This window comes from Pongo abelii, chromosome 18, assembly GCF_028885655.2.
Source record: "Pongo abelii isolate AG06213 chromosome 18, NHGRI_mPonAbe1-v2.0_pri, whole genome shotgun sequence".
In the NCBI taxonomy this organism is placed as follows: domain Eukaryota; kingdom Metazoa; phylum Chordata; class Mammalia; order Primates; family Hominidae; genus Pongo; species Pongo abelii.
The window spans coordinates 583,775-605,760 of NC_072003.2; the positions used below are offsets into that span (position 1 = coordinate 583,775).

At 56.9% G+C, this 21,986-nt stretch overlaps 1 protein-coding gene across 2 annotated transcripts in view; it reads left to right on the forward strand.

Annotated features, from left to right (window-relative positions):
* The window catches only part of RAB11FIP3 (RAB11 family interacting protein 3), a 96,018-nt gene extending 74,665 nt beyond the window's left edge, over window positions 1–21,353 (forward strand). For both annotated transcript variants that reach the window (XM_002825916.6, XM_009250244.3), the window contains 8 exons: window positions 1,394–1,487; window positions 3,382–3,485; window positions 8,531–8,671; window positions 17,809–17,890; window positions 18,620–18,757; window positions 18,987–19,142; window positions 19,326–19,466; window positions 19,595–21,353. In XM_002825916.6, coding sequence (XP_002825962.2) covers window positions 1,394–1,487; window positions 3,382–3,485; window positions 8,531–8,671; window positions 17,809–17,890; window positions 18,620–18,757; window positions 18,987–19,142; window positions 19,326–19,466; window positions 19,595–19,708 — 970 coding nt within the window. In that variant the 3' untranslated portion in view covers window positions 19,709–21,353. The remainder of the gene's footprint in view (window positions 1–1,393; window positions 1,488–3,381; window positions 3,486–8,530; window positions 8,672–17,808; window positions 17,891–18,619; window positions 18,758–18,986; window positions 19,143–19,325; window positions 19,467–19,594) is intronic.
* The last annotated feature ends 633 nt before the right edge of the window (window positions 21,354–21,986 follow it).

Here is a 21,986-nt window from a genome sequence, read left to right on the forward strand (position 1 = left end):
GGCAAGTAAGCTGGGAGAGGGTCCCCCCATTTCACAGGCAAGGAAGCTGGGAGAGTGTCCCCCATTTCACAGGCAAGTAAGCTGGGAGAGGGTCCCCCCATTTCACAGGCAAGGAAGTTCGGAGAGGGTCCCCCCATTTCACAGGCAAGGAAGTTGGGAGAGGGTCCCCCCATTTCACAGGCAAGGAAGCTCAGAGAAGTTTCCCCCATTTCATAGGCAAGGAAGCTGGGAGAGGGTCCCTCCATTTCATAGGCAAGGAAGCTGGGAGAGGGTCCCCCATTTCACAGGCAAGGAAGCTGGGAGAGGGTCCCCCCATTTCATAGGCAAGGAAGCTGGGAGAGGGTCCCCCATTTCATAGGCAAGGAAGCTCAGAGAGGGTCCCCCCATTTCATAGGCAAGGAAGCTCGAAGAGGGCCAGTGCTCTTTAACGGTCACGCAGTTCTGAGCATCAGGCTGTCAGCCTGGAGCCTGGCTCGGTACTGAGGCTCCCAGGATGTATAAAGAACTGAACACGCACCTTTGCTGTTGGCTCCTCTGTGCAAGTGCTCTGAGAGTTTTCTGTACTCCCAGCAAGTTCACCACAGCGAATCTGGCCATGTGACCACAAGCACGCGCTTACTGTGCGCCTAAGTTCACACTCCCTGGAGCAGCTCCTGCCCCAAGGCCGCAGCCTGTGGGCCTTTGCGTCCACGCAGGACCATGAGGCTGTGTCCCCGAGCCTGGCCCGGGTAGTAACCTGGCATGGCCTGCGGGGCTGGGGGTGTGTCCACAGGAGCTGGTGCCACAGAGGACACGTGTCTGGTGTCTTCCTGGACTTGGTCGGACCAGTTTCCCAGTGTGTCCATGAGGGTGACACTGAGTGAGACTTCTGGGATCCACACCTTTCCTGGGACCCTCACTCTTCCTGCCACAGAAAGCACCTGTGAAAGTCTGAGATCAAGAATGTGCACAGGGGAGGTGTCTGCAGGTTGAGGTCCTGAGCTGATGTCTCACGGGCCTCTGGTAGAGACGAGATTGTTCGTGTCTCTGCGAAGGGCATGTTTTATTGCAGCCAAGTACAAAGTCCTCTCTGCCACTCGCTGGCCGGGACTGAGGTCGTGTTCTGTCAGGTTCCAAAGAGCGCCAGGAGGACTCTGACAGGACTCTGACAGGAGGACTCTGAGACCACAGAGCACGGCCTGCTTTCTCCCAGCCCCTGGTAAAGATGTCCAGCCTGGGACCTCCCCCTGTTTATAGTGCTTTAAGTGGGAGAAGACCACCACCCAGATCAGGGGAGGACCTGTCCCCTACAATGCTGCTGCCTGCTTTTCAGATTGACTTGGGAGTGCTTGTGCTGACGGAGCTTGTCCTGTGGTTTTTCCCTTTCTTCCCTCTTGTTGTGGCTTTTCCGTAGGTACCTGCACCAGTCAGGGGCCCTGACCATGGAGGCCCTGGAGGACCCTTCCCCCGAGCTCGTGGAGGGCCCAGAGGAGGACATTGCTGACAAGGTAGGCCCTGGAGGGCTGGGTAGGTGGCAAGTAGGGGATTTAGAACACAGCCACGCCTAAGGGACTCTGCAGACACCCTGGGAGGTGGGGACAGCACAGCCGGAGGTGACCCCATGTCCTCCAGGGCTCCCCAGACCGTCCGTCCAGCCCCGATGCTCTTTGACAGGTTTCCCCAAGGGGTCTCGTGGCCATGTGAGAAAAAGGAGTCTTCCTGTTGTGCACGAAGGGCCAGCTGGGAGGAGTGGACTGGGCAGTGAGTGAGCGCCCTCGGGTATCCCACCCCCACTGTGTCTGAGTCGGGCTGAGGGACACCCAGACATTCAGTCCACCAGGCCCGTGGAGACGCGACCTGGGGCACCCATGATTTGGGAGAAGAGGGCTGGCCCTGCAGTTATTGCAGAGCCAACAAACTGAGGAACGGGCTTCTCCTGGGGACTTGAATGGAATGGGTGACAGCAGCCAGGGCAAGGCAGCCTTGCCGTGGCCAAGACCCGCTTTTCAGCCGGATGTGGTGGCGCACGCCTGGAATCCCGGCACATTAGGAGGCCGAGGCGGGCGGATCACTGGAGGTCAGGAGTTTGAGATCAGCCTGGCCAACATGGTGAAAGCCCGTCTCTACTAAAAATACAAAAGTTAGCCAGGCGTGGTGGCGGGCACCTGTAATCCCAGCTATTCAGGGACTGAGGCAGGAGAATCGCTTGAACCTGGGAGGCGGAGGTTGCAGTGAACCGAGATTGCGCCACTGCACTCCAGCCTGGGTGACAGAGCGAGACTCCGTCTCACCTCCTGCACCCCCTCACCTTCTGTGACCCCTTCACTTCCTCCTGTACCCCCTCAATTCCTCCTGTACCCCTCATCTCCTCCTCTACCCCCTCACCACCTCCTGTACCCCCTCACCACCTCCTGTACCCCCTCACCTCTTCCTGTACTCCCTCACCTCCTGCATCCCCCTCACTTCCTCCACCCCATCTCCTCCTGTACCCCCTCACCTCCTCCTGTACCCCCTCACCTTCTCCTGTACCCCCACTTCCTCTTGTATCCCCACCTCCTGTACCCCATTTCCTCCTGTACCCCCTCACCTCCTCCTGCACCCCCCACCTCCTCCTGTACCCCCTCACCTCCTGTACCCCCACCTCCTCCTGCACCCCCTCACGTCCTATACCCCCTCACCTCCTGTATCCCCTCATCTCCTATACCCCCTTACCTTCTCCTGCACCCCTCACATCCTGTACCCCCTCGCCTCCTCCTGCCCCCCACCTCCTCCTACACCCCCATCTCCTCCTGTACTCTCACCTCCTCCTGTACCCCCCACCTCCTCCTGTACCTCACCTCCTCTTGCACCCCCACCACCTCCTCTCTACAACTTCTCTAGCATCTCGTCTGCTGACCCAGGCCAAGTCCTCCTCTGCTCCCTTTACTCCTTCTCCTACCTCTGCAGGTGTCTGACTCTCATCTTGGTGTGAACTCTCTGAGGGAGGGAGGGACCGAGACATGGGTCTGTCTGTCCCTTGCATCCGTGGGCACCTGGGCTGCCTCTGTGAGCTGCATCTGGCTGAGCAGAGACCCAACTGTGTGCTGGGGGCTGAGTCTTGCTGCCCACCAGCCAGCCAGTCCAAAGGCACCCCTGGACCCCTAGCTCTCAGAGCTGCGGCACTGTGTGCATTTGTGGTGTCGAATGACAGTGCTCCCCAAGACCCCGGCCCCATTAGGAGCTGCACCTTTGTGGGTTTATGTGACAAGTTCCAAGAGTAAGTTGGATCCAACACCAGCCTAGCTAGGTGGATCTGATTCTGTGCTGAGAAAATCCCCAGGCGGCCTTCCAGCTAGTTCCTTTGGGGGTGCAGGCCCTTCTGCTTCTGGCTGCCTGATCCTGAAGCCTGGTCTCATTGCCAAGGTTGTCTTCCTGGAAAGGCGTGTGCTGGAGCTGGAAAAGGACACGGCAGCCACCGGTGAGCAACACAGCCGCCTGAGGCAGGAGAACCTGCAGCTGGTACACAGGTGAGCCTGGGCCAGGAGACCCGGGCCTCTGCGTGGCGCCTCTTGTGCCCGCCTGTCAGCCCCCATTTACTTCTCTTTACCTCACACAGCAGGGGCTTGGCCACCCGTCCATCCCCGTTGGAAGCTGGCTGAGGGGGTGGTGCCAGGTGGTCATCTGAGCCTACCCAGTGGGCTGCAGGCAGGCGACCCGAGGCTCTGACTGGTGCTCTCGTGGAACCCTAGACACACAGAGGGCCAGAGGAGGGCACTGCCTCCCTCTTGGGAGTGCTGAGACCTGACCCACACAGAGGAGGAACTGACTGTGAACCCACGCAGTGCTGAGCCTCACCAGCAGGCCTGGAGGTGCAGCTCTCCCACCACTCTGGTCCATACGGGGTTTGCCCGTCCTGGAAGAATGCAGGTTAGAGAAGTTGCTCAGCAGCAGAAAGCTAAATGAGCAGTGACTGCTGAGTACGCAACAGGATGCGCAGTCTCATCGCTGTGGGCAGGAGTGCTGGGGAGGAAGCGAAGTGTGACTCCGTGTTTGCAGAGAGAGAGTGGGAGCTGCTTACCCCACTCTGGTTTGCAGACTTTTCTTAGAATACCGTGTAATTCTCAGTGTTTTTCACACGAGGCACGCCATGTTGTCTCATAGCCGATTTGCAGTACTGTTTCTCGTGCAAAGTAAGATGAGCTTGTCCCAGGAGTCAGCTACCCAGGCTATGCCACCTGGAGCTGGGCACCGGCAGCCTCTTGTGGGCAGAGGAGGCAGCCAGGAGGCCTGTGAGGCACCTGTGGGATCTGCAGAAGAGGTTCTTCCTGTGAGCTTCTGTCCCTGCCCAGCTGCAGAAGAGGTTCTCCCTGTGAGCTTCTGTCCCTGCCCCGCTGCAGAAGAGGTTCTTTCTGTGAGCTTCTGTCCCTGCCCAGCTGCCCGGGCACATGCCGGCTCCTCCACATATTCTCAGCTCAGACAAGGGCCCTGTCCCTTGAAGCTTCAGTGTCTTCATCACCACTGAGCAGGTAGATTCAGGGCTCTGAGCAGCCTGCACACGTGTGTTGGCAGCAGGGCATTTGTGGTCAGCACCCCCAAAGCCCCCAAGCCCTCACCCTCATGGTACTAACATTCGTGACCTGCCCTTCAGCTTCAGAGCCGTCTGCCCTGTGAGCGCTGAGAATTGGAATGCCTCATGGGATTGTGGGCATAACTCGCACATCATTTTAATTCTAACAAAGCAAAGCGTGTTCTCTTGTGGAGTGAAGACCCTGGGCTTGGCGGCTACCCGTTCTCCAGGATTCTCAGCAGAGGAGGGCCTGCTACCAGCCCCTGCTGCAGAGTGGAGAGGGGCCAGGCATGCTGGTGAAGGGGCTGGACTCCAGTAGTGCGCTACACATATGCCGTGCCACCAAAGACCACTGTCTCCTCCTTGTCAACGAGAATCCGGGGGGGCCACGAGATGAGCTTGTTTTGTTTTTTAAGAGACAGGGCCTCGCTCTGTTGCTTAGGCTGAGTGCTGACTACAGCCTCCACCTCCCAGGCTCAAGCGACCCGCCTACCTCAGCCTTCGCTGTAGCTGGGACTACAGGTGTGCACCACCACACCCAGCTTTTTTTTTTTTTTTTTTTTTTTGAGATGGGGTCTCTCTCTGTCTCCAGGCTGGAGTGCAGTGGCACAATCTTGGCTCACTGCAACCTCCGCATCCCAGGTTCAAGCGATTCTTCTGCCTCAGCCTCCTGAGTAGCTAGGACTACAGGCATGCACCACCACGCTGGGCTAATTTTTGTATTTTTAGTAGAGACAGGGTTTCACCATATTGACCAGGCTGGTCTTGAACTCCTGACCTTGTGATCTGCCTGCCTCAGCCTCCCAAAGTGCTGGGATTACAGGCGTGAGCCACCGTGCCCGGCCTAATTTTTAAATTTTTTATAGAGATGAGGTCTTGCCATGTTGCCCATGCTGGTCTCAAACGCCTGGCCTCAAGTGATCCTCCCACCTTGGCCCCCCAAAGTGCTGAAATCAGAGGCGTGAGCCACTATGTCCAGCCTAGATGCCTTTGTCGAGTTGACTGTGGAGGTTTCATTTGAGTCTGGAGTATGTTCATCAGTTTTCCGTGTGTGTAGTGTGAAGTCCACACTGCTGCCTGTCTCCGCCCACTGACCGTCTGCAGTGCAGCCCCGGCCACATTCAGTTTCTGTGGCCGTTCACCTCCACCGCCCTAAACAACACGTTTCCCGTTTTCAGTATCATCTGCCCATTCTGACCCATTTGCTCTCTAGCCCTGCCATACAGCTGCCATCCTAGGAGTACGTTTCCCATTTTCAGTATCATCTTCCCGTTCTGACCCATTTGCTCTCTAGTTGTGCCGTACAGCTGCCATCCTAGGAATTCCGAGTGCTTTCTCCTGTGTTTGATTCCTTATTTTCTGGGTCCCACGTTTTCTTCTGTTTTGCCAACTCATTTTCTGAGTATGTCACTGATAGTTGCCTGGAAAAGGGAGCACAGGAGCCAGATGCTCTGAGAACTGCTTGTGTGGAAGTGCTTATTCCTCCCACACTGCTCCAGTCCATAGTGTAGCTGGGCATAAAATTCTAGGTCAGAAATCGAATTCCCTGAGAATTTGAAGACCTCTGACCCTGTGCTGTGACTGAGGAGCCTCTGGTGCTGCAGGGCCTTGATGTTCTCCGTAACTTCTGTGTCCCACCCTACATACTTGGATGAGGATCTTGTATTATTTGCCGTGCTGTGCACCTGGTTTTCGGCCTTTATTTCGTTTTCTTTTGTTTTGTTTTGTTTTTTGAGACAGAGCCTTGCTGTGTCGCCCAGGCTGGAGTGCAGTGGCGCAGTCTCCGCTCACTGCAACCTCTGCCTCCCGGGTTCAAGCGATTCTCCTGCCTCAGCCTCCCAAGTAGCTGGGATTACAGGCATGCACCACTGCGCCCGGCTGATTTTTGTATTTTTAGTAGAGACGGGGTTTCACCATGTTGGCCAGGCTGGTCTTGATCTCCTGACCTCAAGTGATCCATCTGCCTTGGCCTCCCAAAGTGCTGGGATTACAGGCGTGAGCCACCGCGCCCGGCCTAGGTTTTCAGCCTTTAAATCTGGAAAATGCGTCCTTCCGCTGTGGGAAGACTTCTGAAGTTATTTCACCATGCGGCCTCTCCCTCTCATCTGTCTGAACATCTGCTAGTCACACAGTGGGCCTTCTGGATGTTTCCTCTCCTTTTTTAGACTTTCCTCATCTCTAATTTTATCTTTCTGTTCTTTTTTTCTATGTAATATTCTCAGTTTTCTCCTTCAACTCTTGATCAGATTTTTTTTTTTTTTTTTTTTTTGAAGCAGAGTCTCACTCTGTTGCCCAGGCTGGAGTGCAGTGGTGTGATCTCTGCTCAGTGCAACCTCTGCCTCCCGGGTTCAAATGATTCTCATGCTTCAGCCTCCCGAGTAGCTGGGACTACAGGCGCCTGCCACCACATCTGGCTAATTTTTGTATTTTTAGTAGATTCGGGGTTTCACCATATTGGTCAGGCTGGTCTCGAACTCCTGATCTCAGGTGATCTGCCCGCCTCTGCCTCCCAGAGTGCTGGGATTACAGGCGTGAGTCCGGCATCTCAATCGGACTTTTAGATGGTCCTTCCCACGCTTTCAGTTCCTGGGAGCTGTTCCTTGTTTGTCTCTTCTGCAGCAGGCTGCCCTGATGCTGCAGCTATGGCTCTCGGCTCGCAGAGACCGCTGGCTCGGGGACCTTTCCCTGCTGTCTCCTGTATCATGTGTCTCCCTGGGTCCTCACTTGGTGTTTGCTTTGGCCACTTCCTGTTGAAAGCTTTCCTGTTGTGTCTGGTGATCGTTGGCCATCTGTTCACTCCTGCGTGTGAGGCACCACAAGGATAAGAGGCTCTGTGTGAAGCAGGGCCTGAGGGCATGGGCTGTGCTGTGTCAGTGGGCAGGGCCTGTGCCCTTCTCTTTGGGATGGTTCAGTCCTGTCTCCTGCGGGTGGTTGTGAAGATCTCAGGAAGGCCAGGGTCTCCCTGCCCTGTGGGAATGTTCCCTTTCCCCTGTGGTCTAGCCGACACCTGCCCTGCCTCTGTTCTGAGGTGACCTGGATGGGACTGGTCTCTAATACCCACTTCCCCAGCCTGGAGGGGACTGGGAGCAGAGTGGGCCCCCCTCCACTTGTGGCCCCTCACAGCCTCTGGGGCCCACATGTGCCCAGCAGCCAGAGCCAGACTCGTCCTGGCTCCCATGTGGACCCGGCAACTCAGGAAGCCTTGTGAGCACCTTTGGGAGATGTGCCATGAACTGACTGTACTGCAGCTGAAGGCAGACACTGCCAGCACACTCAGTTCTCCGGTGTTCAGCTGCCACGGACCACGTGTTTCATCAGACACTCACTTCCTGGAAATGCTGTGGCCCTTGGGCCCTGGCACCTTCACGCTCCTTCCCGAAGCCCCGTGCCTCTGGGCTCTGAGTGCACTCATTGCGTGTAGTGGCCCTGGCACCTTCACGCTCCTTCCCAAGGCCCCGTGCCTTTGGGCTCTGAGTGCACTCATTGCGTGTAGTGGCCCTGGCACCTTCACGCTCCTTCCCAAGGCCCCGTGCCTTTGGGCTCTGAGCGCACTCATTGTGTGTAGTGGCCCTGGCACCTTCACATTCCTTCCCGAAGCCCCGTGCCTCTGGGCTCTGAGTGCACTCATTGTGTGTAGTGGCTGCAGGTGGAGCAGCTGCATGAACACAGAGTGCACCAGGAGCAGTTACCTGGCGGGCTCGGGCCCTCTAAGTGCTGCGGTCCACAGGCCACAAGCGGGCAGTGCCTGTGGGTATCAGCTGGGCCTAGGTGCAGTGGACACTGCTCCGGCCACCCCAGGTGCCTTTAGTGTGGGAGGCGAGGCCATCTGGGGGTGTATTTGCTGCTTCAGAACTGCCTTGACCAGAGCTCGGGGATGCCTTTCTCGGTGCCCTCCTCCTGGGTGGAGGCAGGTTCTCTGGAGGTCCTGAGGCAGCTGCTGGGCATGGGTTGAGCCACTGCACACCCTGCCTGGAGACAGCTCAGCTCCTCCCTTTGCCTTTCAAGAGCAAATGCCCTGGAGGAGCAGCTGAAGGAACAGGAGCTGAGAGCCTGTGAGATGGTCCTGGAAGAGACCCGGCGTCAGAAGGAGCTCCTGTGCAAGATGGAGAGGGAGAAGAGCATTGAGATAGAGAACCTGCAGACCAGGTAGGCGGTTCCCAACAGCCCGTCCACCCCAGAACCTGCAGGCCAGGTAGGAGAGGTTCCCGACAGCCTACTAACCCCAGAACCTGCAGGCCAGGTAGGAGAAGTTCCCCGACAGCCCGCCAACCCCCGAACCTGCAGGCCAGGTAGGCGAGGTTCCCGACAGCCTGCCAACCCCAGAACCTGCAGGCCAGGTAGGAGAAGTTCCCCGACGGCCCGCCAACCCCAGAACCTGCAGGCCAGGTAGGCAAGGTTCCCGACAGCCTGCCAACCCCAGAACCTGCAGGCCAGGTAGGAGAGGTTCCCCGACGGCCCTCCCACCCCGGAAACTGCAGGCCAGGTAGGAGAGGTTCCTGATAGCCCGCCCACCCCAGAAACTTCAGGCCAGGTAGGAGAGGTTCCCGATAGCCCAGCCACCCCAGAACCTGCAGGTCAGGTAGGAGAGGTTTCTGGCAGCCTGCCCACCCCAGAACCTGCAGGCCAGGTAGGAGAGGTTCCCCGACAGCCCGCCAACCCCAGAATGTTGCAGGCCGGGTAGGAGAGGTTCCCGAACAGCCTGCCCAGCCCAGAACCTGCAGGCCAGGTAGGAGAGGTTCCTCGACAGCCCGCCAACCCCAGAATGCTGGAGGCCAGATAGGGGAGAGGTTCCCCGACAGCTCACCCACCCCAGAACCTGCAGGCCAGGTAGGAGAGGTTCCCGACAGCCCACCCACCCCAGAAACTGCAGGCCAGGTAGGAGAGGTTCCGACAGCCCACCCACCCCAGAACCTGCAGGCCAGGTAGGAGAGGTTCCCGACAGCCCGCCCACCCCAGAAACTGCAGGCCAGGCAGGAGACATTCCGACAGCCTGCCCACCCCAGAACCTGCAGGCCAGGTAGGAGAGGTTCCCGACGGCCCGCCCACCCCAGAAACTGCAGGCCAGGCAGGAGACATTCCGACAGCCTGCCCACCCCAGAACCTGCAGGCCAGGTAGGAGAGGTTCCCGACGGCCCACCCACCCCAGAAATGCAGGCCAGATAGGAGAGGTTCCGACAGCCCACCCACCCCAGAACCTGCAGGCCAGGTAGGAGAGGTTCCCCAACAGCCCGCCAACCCCAGAATGCTGGAGGTCAGGCAGGAGAGGTTCCGACAGCCCTCCCACCCCAGAATGCTGGAGGCCAGGTAGGAGAGGTCCCAACAGCCCGCCAACCCCAGAACCTGCAGGCCAGGTAGGAGAGGTTCCGACAGCCCACCCACCCCAGAATGCTGGAGGCCAGGTAGGAGAGGTTCCGACAGCCCACCCACCCCAGAATGCTGCAGGCCAGGTAGGAAAGGTTCCGACAGCCCACCCACCCCAGAACCTGCAGGCCAGGTAGGCGAGGTTCCTGACAGCCCGCCAACCCCAGAACCTGCAGGCCAGGTAGGAGAGGTTCCGACAGCCTGCCCACCCCAGAACCTGCAGTGGCTAGGAATAACCTGAAATTTTAGAAAAAGGGGAAAAGCTATGTGGAGAAGACTTTAAAACTCTCCCAAAGGCCACAAGGGATCAGTTCAAAGACTGACCCTGTGTGCGTGTTGGTTTCTGTAAATCTATGTCTAACCAATGTATCCAGTCTTTTTAAAATACCAATCTTTTTTTTTTTTCGGTGGGGGGTGGGTTTGAGACGGAGTATTGCTCTGTCCCCTAGGCTGGAGTGCAGTGGCGCAATCTCGGCTCACTGCAAGCTCTGCCTCCTGGGTTCACGCCATTCTCCTGCCTCAGCCTCCCAAGTAACTGGGAATACAGGCGCCCACTATCACGCCTGGCTAATTTTTTGCATAAAATACGAATCTTTTTTTAAGGAAACTTGACAAAATTACTTTTACATTCATCTGGAGACATAGCCTTGGATGAGTCAGAAAAAGTGGGAAAACAAAAAGGAGGGAGATTAACGATACTCTATTAAAATATATCATAAAGGAGGCAGGGCGCAGTGGCTCACACCTGTAATCCCAGCACTTTGGGAGGCCGAGGTGGGCGGATCACCTGAGGTCAGGCGTTCAAGACCAGCCTGGCCAACAAGGTGAAACCCTGTCTCTACTAAAAAAAAAAAAAAAAAAAAAAAAAAATTAGCTCGGCATGGTGGCACGCGCCTGTAATCTCAGCTACTTGGGAGGCTGAGGCACAAGAATCACTTAAACCCGGAGGCAGAGGTTGCAGTGAGCTGAGATCGTGCCACTGCACTCTAACCTGAATGACAGAGTGAGACTCCATCTCCAAAAAAAATTTAATTAATTTAAAAATATATATATAAAATAAAGGGGAAAATATTATTTTTATTTATTTATTTATTTATTTTTGAGACGGAGTCTTGCTCTGTCGCCCAGGCTGGAGTACAATGGCGCGATCTTGGCTCACTGCAAGCTCCACCTCCCAGGTTCACACCATTCTTCTGCCCCAGGCTCCCGAGTAGCTGGGACTTCAGGCACCCGCCACCACGCCTGGCTAATTTTTTGTATTTTTAGTAGAGACAGGGTTTCACAGTGTTAGCCAGGATGGTCTGGATCTCCTGACCTCGTGATCCACCTGCCTCAGCCTCCCAAAGTGCTGGGGTTACAGGCGTGAGCCACTGCGCCTGGCCTTTTTTTTTTTTTTTTTTTTTTGAGACCAAGTGTCACCCTGTCGCCCAGGCTAGAGTGCAGTGGGGCGATCTCGGCTCAGCACAACCTCTGTCTCCTGGGTTCAAGCAATTCTCTTGCGTCAGCCTCCCTAGTATGTGGGGCTAGAGGCTTGCACCACTGCACCCAGCTATTTTTTGTATTTTTAGCAGAGACGGGGTTTCACCATGTTGGCCAGGATAGTCTTGAACTCCTGACCTCAGGTAATCCACCCGCCTCGGCCTCCCAAAGTGCTGGGATTACAGGTGTGAGCTACTGCACCCAGCCAAAAAAATCATTATTTTAAATAGAGGCAGGGGTTCTTGCTGTGTGGCCCAGGCTGGTCTTGAACTCCTGGGCTCAAGCAGTCCTCCCACCTCGGCCTCCCAAAGTGCTGGGATTACCGGCGTGAGCCACCGTGCCCGCCGAGGCACAAGCATTAAAGCAGCACGGTGCCTCCCGTGGTTCTCCATCTGGGAGCTCATGCTGCGGATTCCTGGTGTGTGTTTACAAATACATTTGCAAGGGACGGTTCTTGATTTTCTGTAAAAGTAAAAAGCATCAGGTAACTTAAAATATCTATAATCAGAGGACTCTAGAGTTCTCTATCCTTCTTGTGTGTCTGGGTAGTGAGGGTGGAGGAAGTTGTTTTATACAGTTGTTTGTTTGTTTGTCTGTTTTGAGATAGGGTATTGCTCTGTGCCCCTGGCTGGAGTGCAGTGGCCCTGTTATGGCTCACTGCAGCCTTGAACTCCCGGGCTCAAGCAATCCTCCTGCCTCAGCCCCTGAGTCGCTGGGGCTCCAAGTGTGCTCTGTCATACCCGGCTAACTTTTCATTTTTGGTAGAGACGAGGTCTTGCTGTGTTGCCCAGGCTGGTCTTGAGCTCTTAGCTTTAAGCGATTCTCCCACCTTGGCCTCTTTTTGTTGTTGTTTTTCGTCTCCATACTCTCAGCAGAAGCATCTCAGCCTCTTAAAGTGCTGGGATTATGGGCATGAGCCACCTCACGTGGCTTTTTTAAACTAAGCATGTACTACTTTTAGATTTTGAAATACAGTAGTTTTAAATATTCATCAGAGGATTTCAGGTTCTTTTGCTTGTGTTCCTTCCAGCTCTTAAAGCTAAGATACTTGCCTTATCTAAGAAGAGCTCCTAGGCATTTTCAAAAGTGGGTGGCAGGAAGGGGCCCGCACTAAGAGAGCTGTGCGGGACGCCCCACACAGGGAGGCCTCCACGCCTGCCATTGCAGTGGGGCGCCGTCTTCTGGGGGGCAAGGTCAGGGCAGCCAGGACAGTGTTCTCCCCCGGCCTTGGCACAGTGCAGTTGAGTGGGCTCAACATTAACGTTTCTCGTCTGTGAGCGCCAGGGAGCCCCTCCCGTGGGACCTTTCCACTGGGGCTGAGGTTGGGGAACAGCCGTGTGGACATCCTGCCTCCTCTGTGTACTCTGGTGTGGAGGGGCACAAGATAGGGGTCTCACGAGGCCCTCAGGGAGCAAGCAGGGCCCAGTGTCACTGCCTCTTGTGAGCAAGCCGCCTGCCCGCCCTGAGCGCTTGGGGTCAGTGCCGCCGTGTTCTGGGCCTTGTCAGCCTCCTGCAGCTTCCTGGAGTGGCCACCAGGAACCTTGTGGTTCTCAGGGCTGCTCAGGCCCTCAGAGGCCCCTGCAGCCCCAGGTCAGCAACCTGCGGTCAGCCCAGCACGAGGCCTCTGGTCAGCAACCTACAGTCAGCCCAGCACAGAGGCCTCTGGCATCTTGGGGACTTCCCCAGCCTGGCCTCTGCCTATCTGGTGTACAGGAAGACCCTGGGCATTGCAATGACACTGTCTCAGTCCGGGGTCCTCAGGAGCAGAGGATCTGGAGGCAGGACCCCCAGCACCTGCATCGGAACCTCCTGGGAACAGCAGGGGCGGGTGACTGTGCAGTTGCAGTGCCCAGAAAACAGTTGGATTTCAGGAGTGGGGCCTCAGTAGAGATGAGAGTTAAAGCTGAAAGGGCATAGAGAAGATGGAGGAGTGGAGAGGCCGCAACTTTGGACATCCTTTTCTAGGGACCGGAAAAGGAGAATATGTGTCATCAGCAGAATGGGGCTGTATGAAGGTCACAGGCAGAGATCTGAATCTCAGGACACAGGGCCCAGGGGAGGTTCTAGGAAAAGCCAGGTACCTCTGGGAGTGGGGCCCCCAGGGGCTTCCAGAAAGAATGGGAGCCCCTGGCAGGCTGCAGAGAGCTGGAGTGAAGGCTGATGGGGCCACAGTGGCATGTCCACAGAGACCGGGGCCTGATTTGCAGCTTATGGCACCTGCTGAACCCCTGGCGTTGGGGTATGTGGCCCATCGTCAGGCACAGAGTGAACTGGGTGAACGTGGCCCTGGTGTATGGTGCTTTCTAGCAGCATGTGAGCCAAGGAAGCCCAGGGAAGCCTTTGCTTGTGCCACGTAGCATAGCTCATCCTTCCAGAAAATGTGAGTAGACTCCCCTGAGCCTGATAATGAAAGGAGAGAAGGCAGAAAGACTGACCCCAGCACTGGGCAGAGCTGAGTGTGTCTGATGGATAGCGAGAGGCTGGGGCAAGGAGGAAAGAAAGAGGGGTCAGGCCTCGGGAAGGCAGTGCTGCTGTGTGTGAAGCTGTGCGGCTCTTTATTTTCTTCTCTTTGCTTATCTGTAGTTTTGAAATTCAATAGAATTAAAACATAATTTGTTTTCATAATTATGAACAAAACATGCAAGTGTTACTTTGAAAGGAGAAAATAGCTGTAGGTAGACCTGTCTGGACTCCAGGGTTAGAGGCGGAGAATGGAACTTAGTATGCTCCACTCAGCAAAACAACAGGAAAGGCATATGGCAAAGGTGTAGCCCAGAAAGCACAGCTGCACACACTCCTAACGCAAACAACACCCTGTGCCAGCAGCTACACCAGGGTTTGCATCTCGGAGCAGCCACACGGGCGACACGCACCGGGGTTTGCATCTCGGAGCAGCCACACGGGCGACATGTACCAGTGTTTGCATCTCGGAGCAGCCACACAGCCGACGCATATCGCAGTTTGCATCTCGGAGCAGCCACACGGGCGACACGTACTGGGGTTTGCATCTCGGAGCAGCCACTCGGGCGAGATGTACCAGGGTTTGCATCTCGGAGCAGCCACACGGGCGACACGCACCGGGGTTTGCATCTCGGAGCAGCCACACGGGCGACATGTACCGGGGTTTGCATCTCGGAGCAGCCACACGGCCGACATGTACCAGGGTTTGCATCTCAGAGCAGCCACATGGGCGAGACGTACCGGGGTTTGCATCTCGGAGCAGCCACACGGGCGAGACGTACCGGGGTTTGCATCTTGGTACATGAAGGCTCAGAAGTGGGTAGCACCAGGAACCGTGGAAGTTGGATAAAGGCGAGGCTCACACAGGAGGGTCCCCACCCACATACGGCTGGGTCACACCCATCCCCACCCTAGAGGAGGAATCGGGACTGCAGGGCGCCAGCACACACCAGAGTGGCACCACTGAGCGCCTGGGTCCTCCTGACGAACACCTGCGGCTAGGGGTCTGACCAGCCCCAGACAAGTCCTGGGAGCGTGCCTGTCCCGGGCACCCCGTGGCCTCCCCGGCAGTGCAGAGGCCGGCCAGTGCTCTTTGGTAGGGGTTGCATCTGCTTTGCCCCTGGTCTCAATCATCAGTTTGCAAAGCAAGACCAAGTCCCCTCCTGGGTAGAGGACACCTGAAGCCCTTCCCGCCCAGCCCTGTGCTGCCCCTGGGTTTCCACTTACACCAAATTCTGGATGTGGGTGCAGGTTGGATTGAATGAGAAGGGACAGCAGGGTAACGGGATGGTGAGGACAACTGGATTATGGAGAAGATCCAGGGTTCCTTGGAGAAAGGGCCAGTTCTGAGGCTGGGACAGGGAAAACGCAGGCTAAGCCTGCAGCAATATGTAGTATCTGAAAATGAGAAGGTGCTTACACTAGAAACCCCCCATGAGCACAGACACTGAGGGTATCTCAGAGGGACATGGGCCAGCTGAAGGAGTTGCCGGACGCCAAAGCTGGAACAGTTTAAGTAACAAACTCATAGTGATAGCAATGGATTACAATCCAAAACATAAAGTGCATGAGTTCATAGTGACACAAATAAATGATTATCAATGAACAGAAAAGAGGGCCGGGCGCGGTGGCTCACGCCTGTAACCCCAGCACTTTGGGAGGCCGAGGCGGGTGGATCATCTGAGGTTAGGAGTTCGAGACCAGCCTGGCCAACATGGTGAAACCCTGTCTCTACTGAAAATACAAAAATTAGCCAGGCGCGGTGGTGGGCGCCTGTAATCCCAGCTATTCGGGAGGCTGAGGCAGGAGAATCACTTGAACCTGGGAGGCGGAGGTTGCACTCCAGCTTGGGCGACAAGAGCAAAACTCCATCTCAAAAATAAAATAAAATAAATAAATAGAGAAGACACAAATCTTCCCCACAGAGGAATTCCACATAATGTTCGCAGACACTCCCTCCGGGAGGCGAGGGCTGGACCCAGTGAGCGGCTTCCAGAGAACAGAGCGGGCGGGAAAGCAGGGACCTGATAGAGGGGACACCTGGCAGGCAGACCTTGGCCAGGTGATCAGAAAGCCGTGCGGACGTCAGGACCCTGATACGGTGTGACAGGAAGGGCCCCGCACCTCTGTGGGCGTCTTCCCAAAACCCATCACCCAGTCTAATTGCGAGAAAACACCAGACGGACCCAACGTGAGGGACGCTCTACAGACACCATGACAGGCCGGCTCAACGCCGTCAAGGTCGGAAAACAGGAAAGTCTGGGAGACTCACAGACCAGGGGACGGAGGAGACAAAATGCAGTGTGGGCCGGGCACTGTGGCTCACACCTGTAATCCTGGCACTTTGGGAGGCTGAGGCTGGTGGAGCCTTTAAGCCCAGAGTTGGAGACCAGCTCAGGCAACATAGCAAGACCGTGTCTCTGCAAAAAATTTAAAAATTAGCCACGTGTGGTGGGGCACGCCTGTACTCCCAGCTACTTGGGAGGCTGAGGCAGGAGGATCTCTTGAGCCCAGGAGGTCGAGGCTGCAGTGAGCTGAGATTCCACCAGTGCACTCTGGGTAACAGAGCGAGAGCCTCTCTCAAAAAACCAAACAAATGCAGTGTGGTTGCTGGATGGGGTCCCAGAACAGAAAGGGCACGCATGGGGAGGCCACAGTCTTCAGTTAGTGTGGTCCGCAGAGTGTCCCAGTGTGGCTCTGTGACTGTGACACATAACACTACAGTGAAGAACAGCGACCACAACACGGGAGGCCAGTGCAGGGCCACGGGGACTACACTGTGTCTGCTATGTCTTTTTTTCTTTCTTTCTTTTTTTTTTTTTTTTTTTTTTTGGATACAGGATCTTGGCCGGGCGCGGTGGCTCACGCCTGTGATCCCAGCACTTTGGGAGGCCGAGGCAGGTGGATCATGAGGTCAGGAGATCAAGACCATCCTGGCTAACACGGTGAAACCCCGTCTCTACTAAAAATAGAAAAAATTAGCCAGGTGTGGTGGCGGGCGCCTGTAGTCCCAGCTACTCGGGAGGCTGAGGCAGGAGAATGGCATGAACCCGGGAGACGAAGCTTGCAGTGAGCCAAGATGGCACTGCTGCACTCCAGCCTGGGCAACAGAGTGAGACTGTCTCAAAATAAGTAAATAGATACAGGATCTTGTTTTGTCACTAGGCTGGAGTGCAGTGGCGGGATCACAGCTCACTGCAGCCTTGTACCTCCAGGCTCAAGGGATCCTCCCACCTCAGCCCCTCAAGTAGCTGGGGCTACAGGCGTGTGCCACTATGCTCGGCTAATTTTTGTATTTTTTTATAGAGATGGGGGTCTCACTATATTGCCCAGGCTGGTCTCAAACTCCTGGGCCCAAGCAATCCTCCCCCGTTGGCCTCCCAAAGTGTTGGGATTACAGACGTGAGCCAGCATACTCGGCTTCAACTTTTCTGTAAACCTAAAATTATTCCAAAACCCAAAGTATATTTAAAAAACCGCCATGGATGGCCGGAGGGGTGGCTCACGCCTGTAAGCACAGCACTTTGGGAGGCCGAGGCAAGTGGATCACGAGGTCAGGAGTTCGAGACCAGCCTGGCCAACATGGCGAAACCCCGTCTCTACTGAAAATACAAAAATTAGCTGGGTGTGGTGGCAGGCGCCTGTAATCCCAGCTACTCAGGAGGCTGAGGCAGGAGAATCGCTTGAACCCCGGGAGATGGAGCTTGCAGTGAGCTGAGATTGCACCACTGCACTCCAGCCTGGTGACAGAGTGAGACTCTGCCTCAAGAAAAAATTAAAAAATAATAATAAAACCTTCAAGGATTACGGAAAAGCTGTGCCCTGGAGCACTTGGGTGGGCACCTAAGGATTGGCCCTGGTCGTTTGGGGGCGTCTGTTGGTCACAGGGCGGCCCCAGCAGGGTTTCCCTGAGACACAGGGCACACTGGCCCTGTAGAGGCAAGCTTCCTGGAGTAAGTTTCAGCTTTGTTCTTGTGTCCCAGGCTACAGCAACTGGACGAGGAGAACAGTGAACTCCGGTCCTGCACGCCCTGTCTGAAGGCCAACATTGAGCGTCTGGAGGAGGTGAGCTGCCAACAGCCTGGAGCTGTGGCCAGCGGGGCCAGACTGTGACCTGCCGGTGGGGCAGCCGAGGTAGCCCTGAGCTCTGTGCTGAGCGGGATACTGTGATGTGTGTGAGGGAACGGGGCCAGCTCAGGGCCCAGACCGCTGGAAGACACTGGACCGTGCTCCACCCACAGGAGCAGGGCCTAGAGGCTCACTCCTAGATGGACCCAGGGCTCTGAATCTGGGAATTGTCCTCCAAGGGGAAGGCATCAGCCAGCCACTTATGCCCCAACCACTGCAGATGTGGAGGCAGAGGCTACACATGGGGCTCCCACACCCCAGCTCGTCACTGCCAGACCTCCCTGCCCCCACCTCACCAGGTGTGCTCTGGGAAGCTCCCAGGAAGGATATTCTCAGAGCACTTGGGCCCTGGCTCCCATGAACCAGAGGAGCCCAGCTGGAGCTGCCCACAGCCACTGAGTCAGGTCCTGTCCACACAAAGGTCCTTTCTGCCCCTCATGAGAAACCACCCTCGTGGCCTGCGTGTGCGCCTCTGCCCAGAAGCAGGTGGCCTTGACCTCCACTGAGAGGCAGGAAGGCTCAGACCCAGCCCGGTCGCGCTCCCAGCACGGGGGCCACCCTGTTGCTGTTGGGAGACTCAGAGATTGGAGGGACAGACGGTCGGGGCAAGCTGCATGCACAGGTAGGTGCGTGACCCGCATCCAGGGCAGGTGTCCACCCCTGCAGGAGAAGCAGAAGCTGTTGGATGAGATAGAGTCGTTGACGCTGCGGCTCAGCGAAGAGCAGGAGAACAAGAGGAGAATGGGGGACAGGCTGAGTCACGAGAGGCACCAGTTCCAGAGGGACAAGGAGGCCACCCAGGAGGTGAGCACCCACCCTGCCCCACGCCCAGTCCTGCGCCCAGCCTGCCCCACGGGGAGCCTTTGTTTCCTAAGACGCTAGCTCTTGGCTGTGCTGCTTTGGGCATAGCCGCTGGTGTGTGTCGTCCTCCCGAGAGGCGGCCAGATCAACCATGAGGTTCTACAGCCAAGTGATGGCTGACGGTGGCCCCTGGGAACCCAGGCCCCCGGCTCACTGCACGGTTGCCCTGCAGCTGATCGAGGATCTCCGAAAGCAGCTGGAGCACCTGCAGCTCCTCAAGCTGGAGGCCGAGCAGCGACGGGGCCGCAGCAGCAGCATGGGCCTGCAGGAGTACCACAGCCGTGCCCGGGAGAGCGAGCTGGAGCAGGAGGTCCGCAGGCTGAAGCAGGTGGGCAGGCCTGGGCCTCCCTCCCTCACACTCCTGCAGAAGCTTCCACAAGGCTGGTTGGGAAGGGGGGGCCGTGGAGGGTCAACATCTGAGCCGGAGGCCTTTTTCCCTGGGCAGTCCTTGTCCCTGCTCAGCCACCAGCAGGGGCCACAGCCCAGTAGTGATGTTGCTGTGCCCTCTCAGGACAACCGCAGCCTGAAGGAGCAGAATGAGGAGCTGAACGGGCAGATCATTACCCTCAGCATCCAGGGTGCCAAGAGCCTCTTCTCCACAGCCTTCTCCGAGTCCCTGGCTGCAGAGATCAGCTCCGTCTCCCGAGATGAGGTAACATATCCCATGCCTGCACGGTGTGGCCTGGGGTCTACAGTCTGCACCGTCTGTGCGCTGTGGTTTATGCACTGTGGCCTGTGGCCCGTGCGCCTCAGCTCTGTCCGCCTGCTTTTGCCCTACAGCTCATGGAGGCGATTCAGAAGCAGGAGGAGATCAACTTCCGCCTGCAGGACTACATCGACAGGATCATTGTGGCCATCATGGAGACCAACCCGTCCATCCTGGAGGTCAAGTAGAGGCAGGAAGGTCCAGCCTGAGCTGGATTCGGGACTCCAACACCCTGGAGTGGTCCTGTCAGACCATGAGGAGCCAAGACCAGCAGGTCCCACGGCCGACAGTGCCCAGAGCATGCAGGGAGCCCTCGTGCAGCTGAGCTGGGGCCGCCAAAGACCGGGGCTGCCAAAGGGGTAGAGGGTGGTGGAGAGGAGAGGGAGAAAGGGAAGTCTCAGGGCCCGGGGTCCACAGAGGGTGAGGGTTGTGGCAAGGCCGTCCATCAGCGCTGACCTTCTGGGGGCCCAGAGCTTCCCAGTCCTGAGTCAACCTGGCCGTGAACGCGTGCACTTCAGTTCAGCAGGATGGGCTGGAGAGCCTCTCTGTGCAGCGGTGTGGGGTGAGCCCCACTGTGGCCCCCTTGTGGTGGTCCCTCTTCCCACGTGCAGCCCTACTGGGAAGAAAGGAAGAAAACAGGTCACTCCAGGGGTGCTGCTGCCTAAGCCACCCGTATAAGTACCCCGGTGCCGTGTCACCCATGCTGAGCCGCTCCTGATGGCTGACGGGCTCCTGGACCCTCACCTCGGACATGGTGGTGGGGGAAGGACGGGTGGGCAAGGCTGGTGCGTTCCCCAGCTCTCCCTATGCTGCTCGGGCCATTGCCCAGCCAGATGTGGTCACCTCAGTCCAGCTCTGGGGCCTCCAGGCCATGTGGCTGTTCCACGGCCCAGTCCTCGCTGCAGTAACCCTTGGGGGCTCTGACCGCCTATGGGGGCCGGGCAGGAGCCACTGGGGCCTCCACTCCGACATCAGGACCTGATGTGTGGCGCTCTCTTCCTGGGCAGGGTGGATGCTGCAGGCCCCTCTGGCTCCCAGGTGCTGCTTCTCCACAGGTGCGGCCTGACCCGGCCTCCTAAAGGCCACACCCTCCCCACGCACTTCCCAGGCCAGAATCCAAACTTCGGGAACCCTGTTTTCTTCTGGGTGTGTCTCACTTAGAAATCATGGTTCTTCCCCGAGGGTGCATGTTGCGGGAGGGAGAGGGCAGGGAAGACTCACAGCAGAGCAAGAGGGGGCCTGCGCTTCTCGGGGTCTCCACCCCAGGCGCAGCGGTGTCACCCCGCAGGACCGCAGGCCTGACCCCAACCCCCAGCATTCCCGGGTAGGCCCAGACCCCATCACCAAGACTGGCCACTCGCTGCGTGTGTGTGCACGCATGTGTGTGTGCGTGCACATGTGTGGCCCCGCATCCGCTGCCTTCCACGCTAGGATGTAAGAGGTCGCCTCCTATTGTACATTTGGGAAAAGCCTTGGGTGTAAATCAGTGTAAACTTGGAGGAGAGATTTTTCTATCATGTAGAGTAGGTATTTTTTATAGATTGAAGGTTGATCAATTTTTTAATACTTTCAAGAGAGAAAACTATCTGTGTATACACATGAAATATATATATATATATATGTATAATATATAAAGACTGGCACCCTGCCTCTCTGTGCCCAGGCCCAGCCCTAGTGACATGGCACCACTCAGCAGTGCTGTCACTGTAAGCATGGACTCCCAGGAGACAGTGTGGGAAACGCTCCTGCTTTAATTCCCCGAGAAACGGCTCTTCCTGCCTGGATGCAGGAGGGCAGGGCCCACCACAGATTAAAGCTGTTACTGCACACGCAGAGGCCGGCTCCTTCCTCCAGGGGGGCCACAGGGTGGGGTGGGAGTCTTCTGTGCCTGGCCCAGCTTCCCTCAAGGCATCCGAGGCCATCAGTTGTCGGAACTCAGAACCCAGCAGACCTGCCTGGCTCTGCAGCTTGGTCAGATTAAGACCCTTCCAAGGCCGTAGGATTGCACCTCCAGGTCCAGTGGAGCCTGGCAGCTTTCTGGCCAGGTTCTGGATCCTGACGAGTTGCTGAGACAGTATCAAGGTGGGGCAGGTGGGGCAGGGCAAAGGGGGCAGCACAGGGCTGTGTGGGCATCACGGCTCTGGGTCACACGCCTCTGGGGATGTACGTCCCATGTCGGGAGAGCCGTCAGCACGTCCCTGGGATTAAGAGAAGAGTGGGAGCCAGGGCGCAGAGGCTCACACCATAATCTCAGCACTTTGGGAGGCCAAGGCAGGAGGATCGCTTGAACCCAGGAGTTCAAGACCAGCCTGGGCAACATAGCAAGGCCCCATCTCTAAAAAATAAAAAATTAACCAGGCACGGTGGTGCGCACCTATAGTCCCAGTTCCTTGGGAGGCTGAGGTAGGAGAATTGCTTGAGTCCAGGAGACGGAGGTTACAGTGAGCTGTGATCACACCACACTGC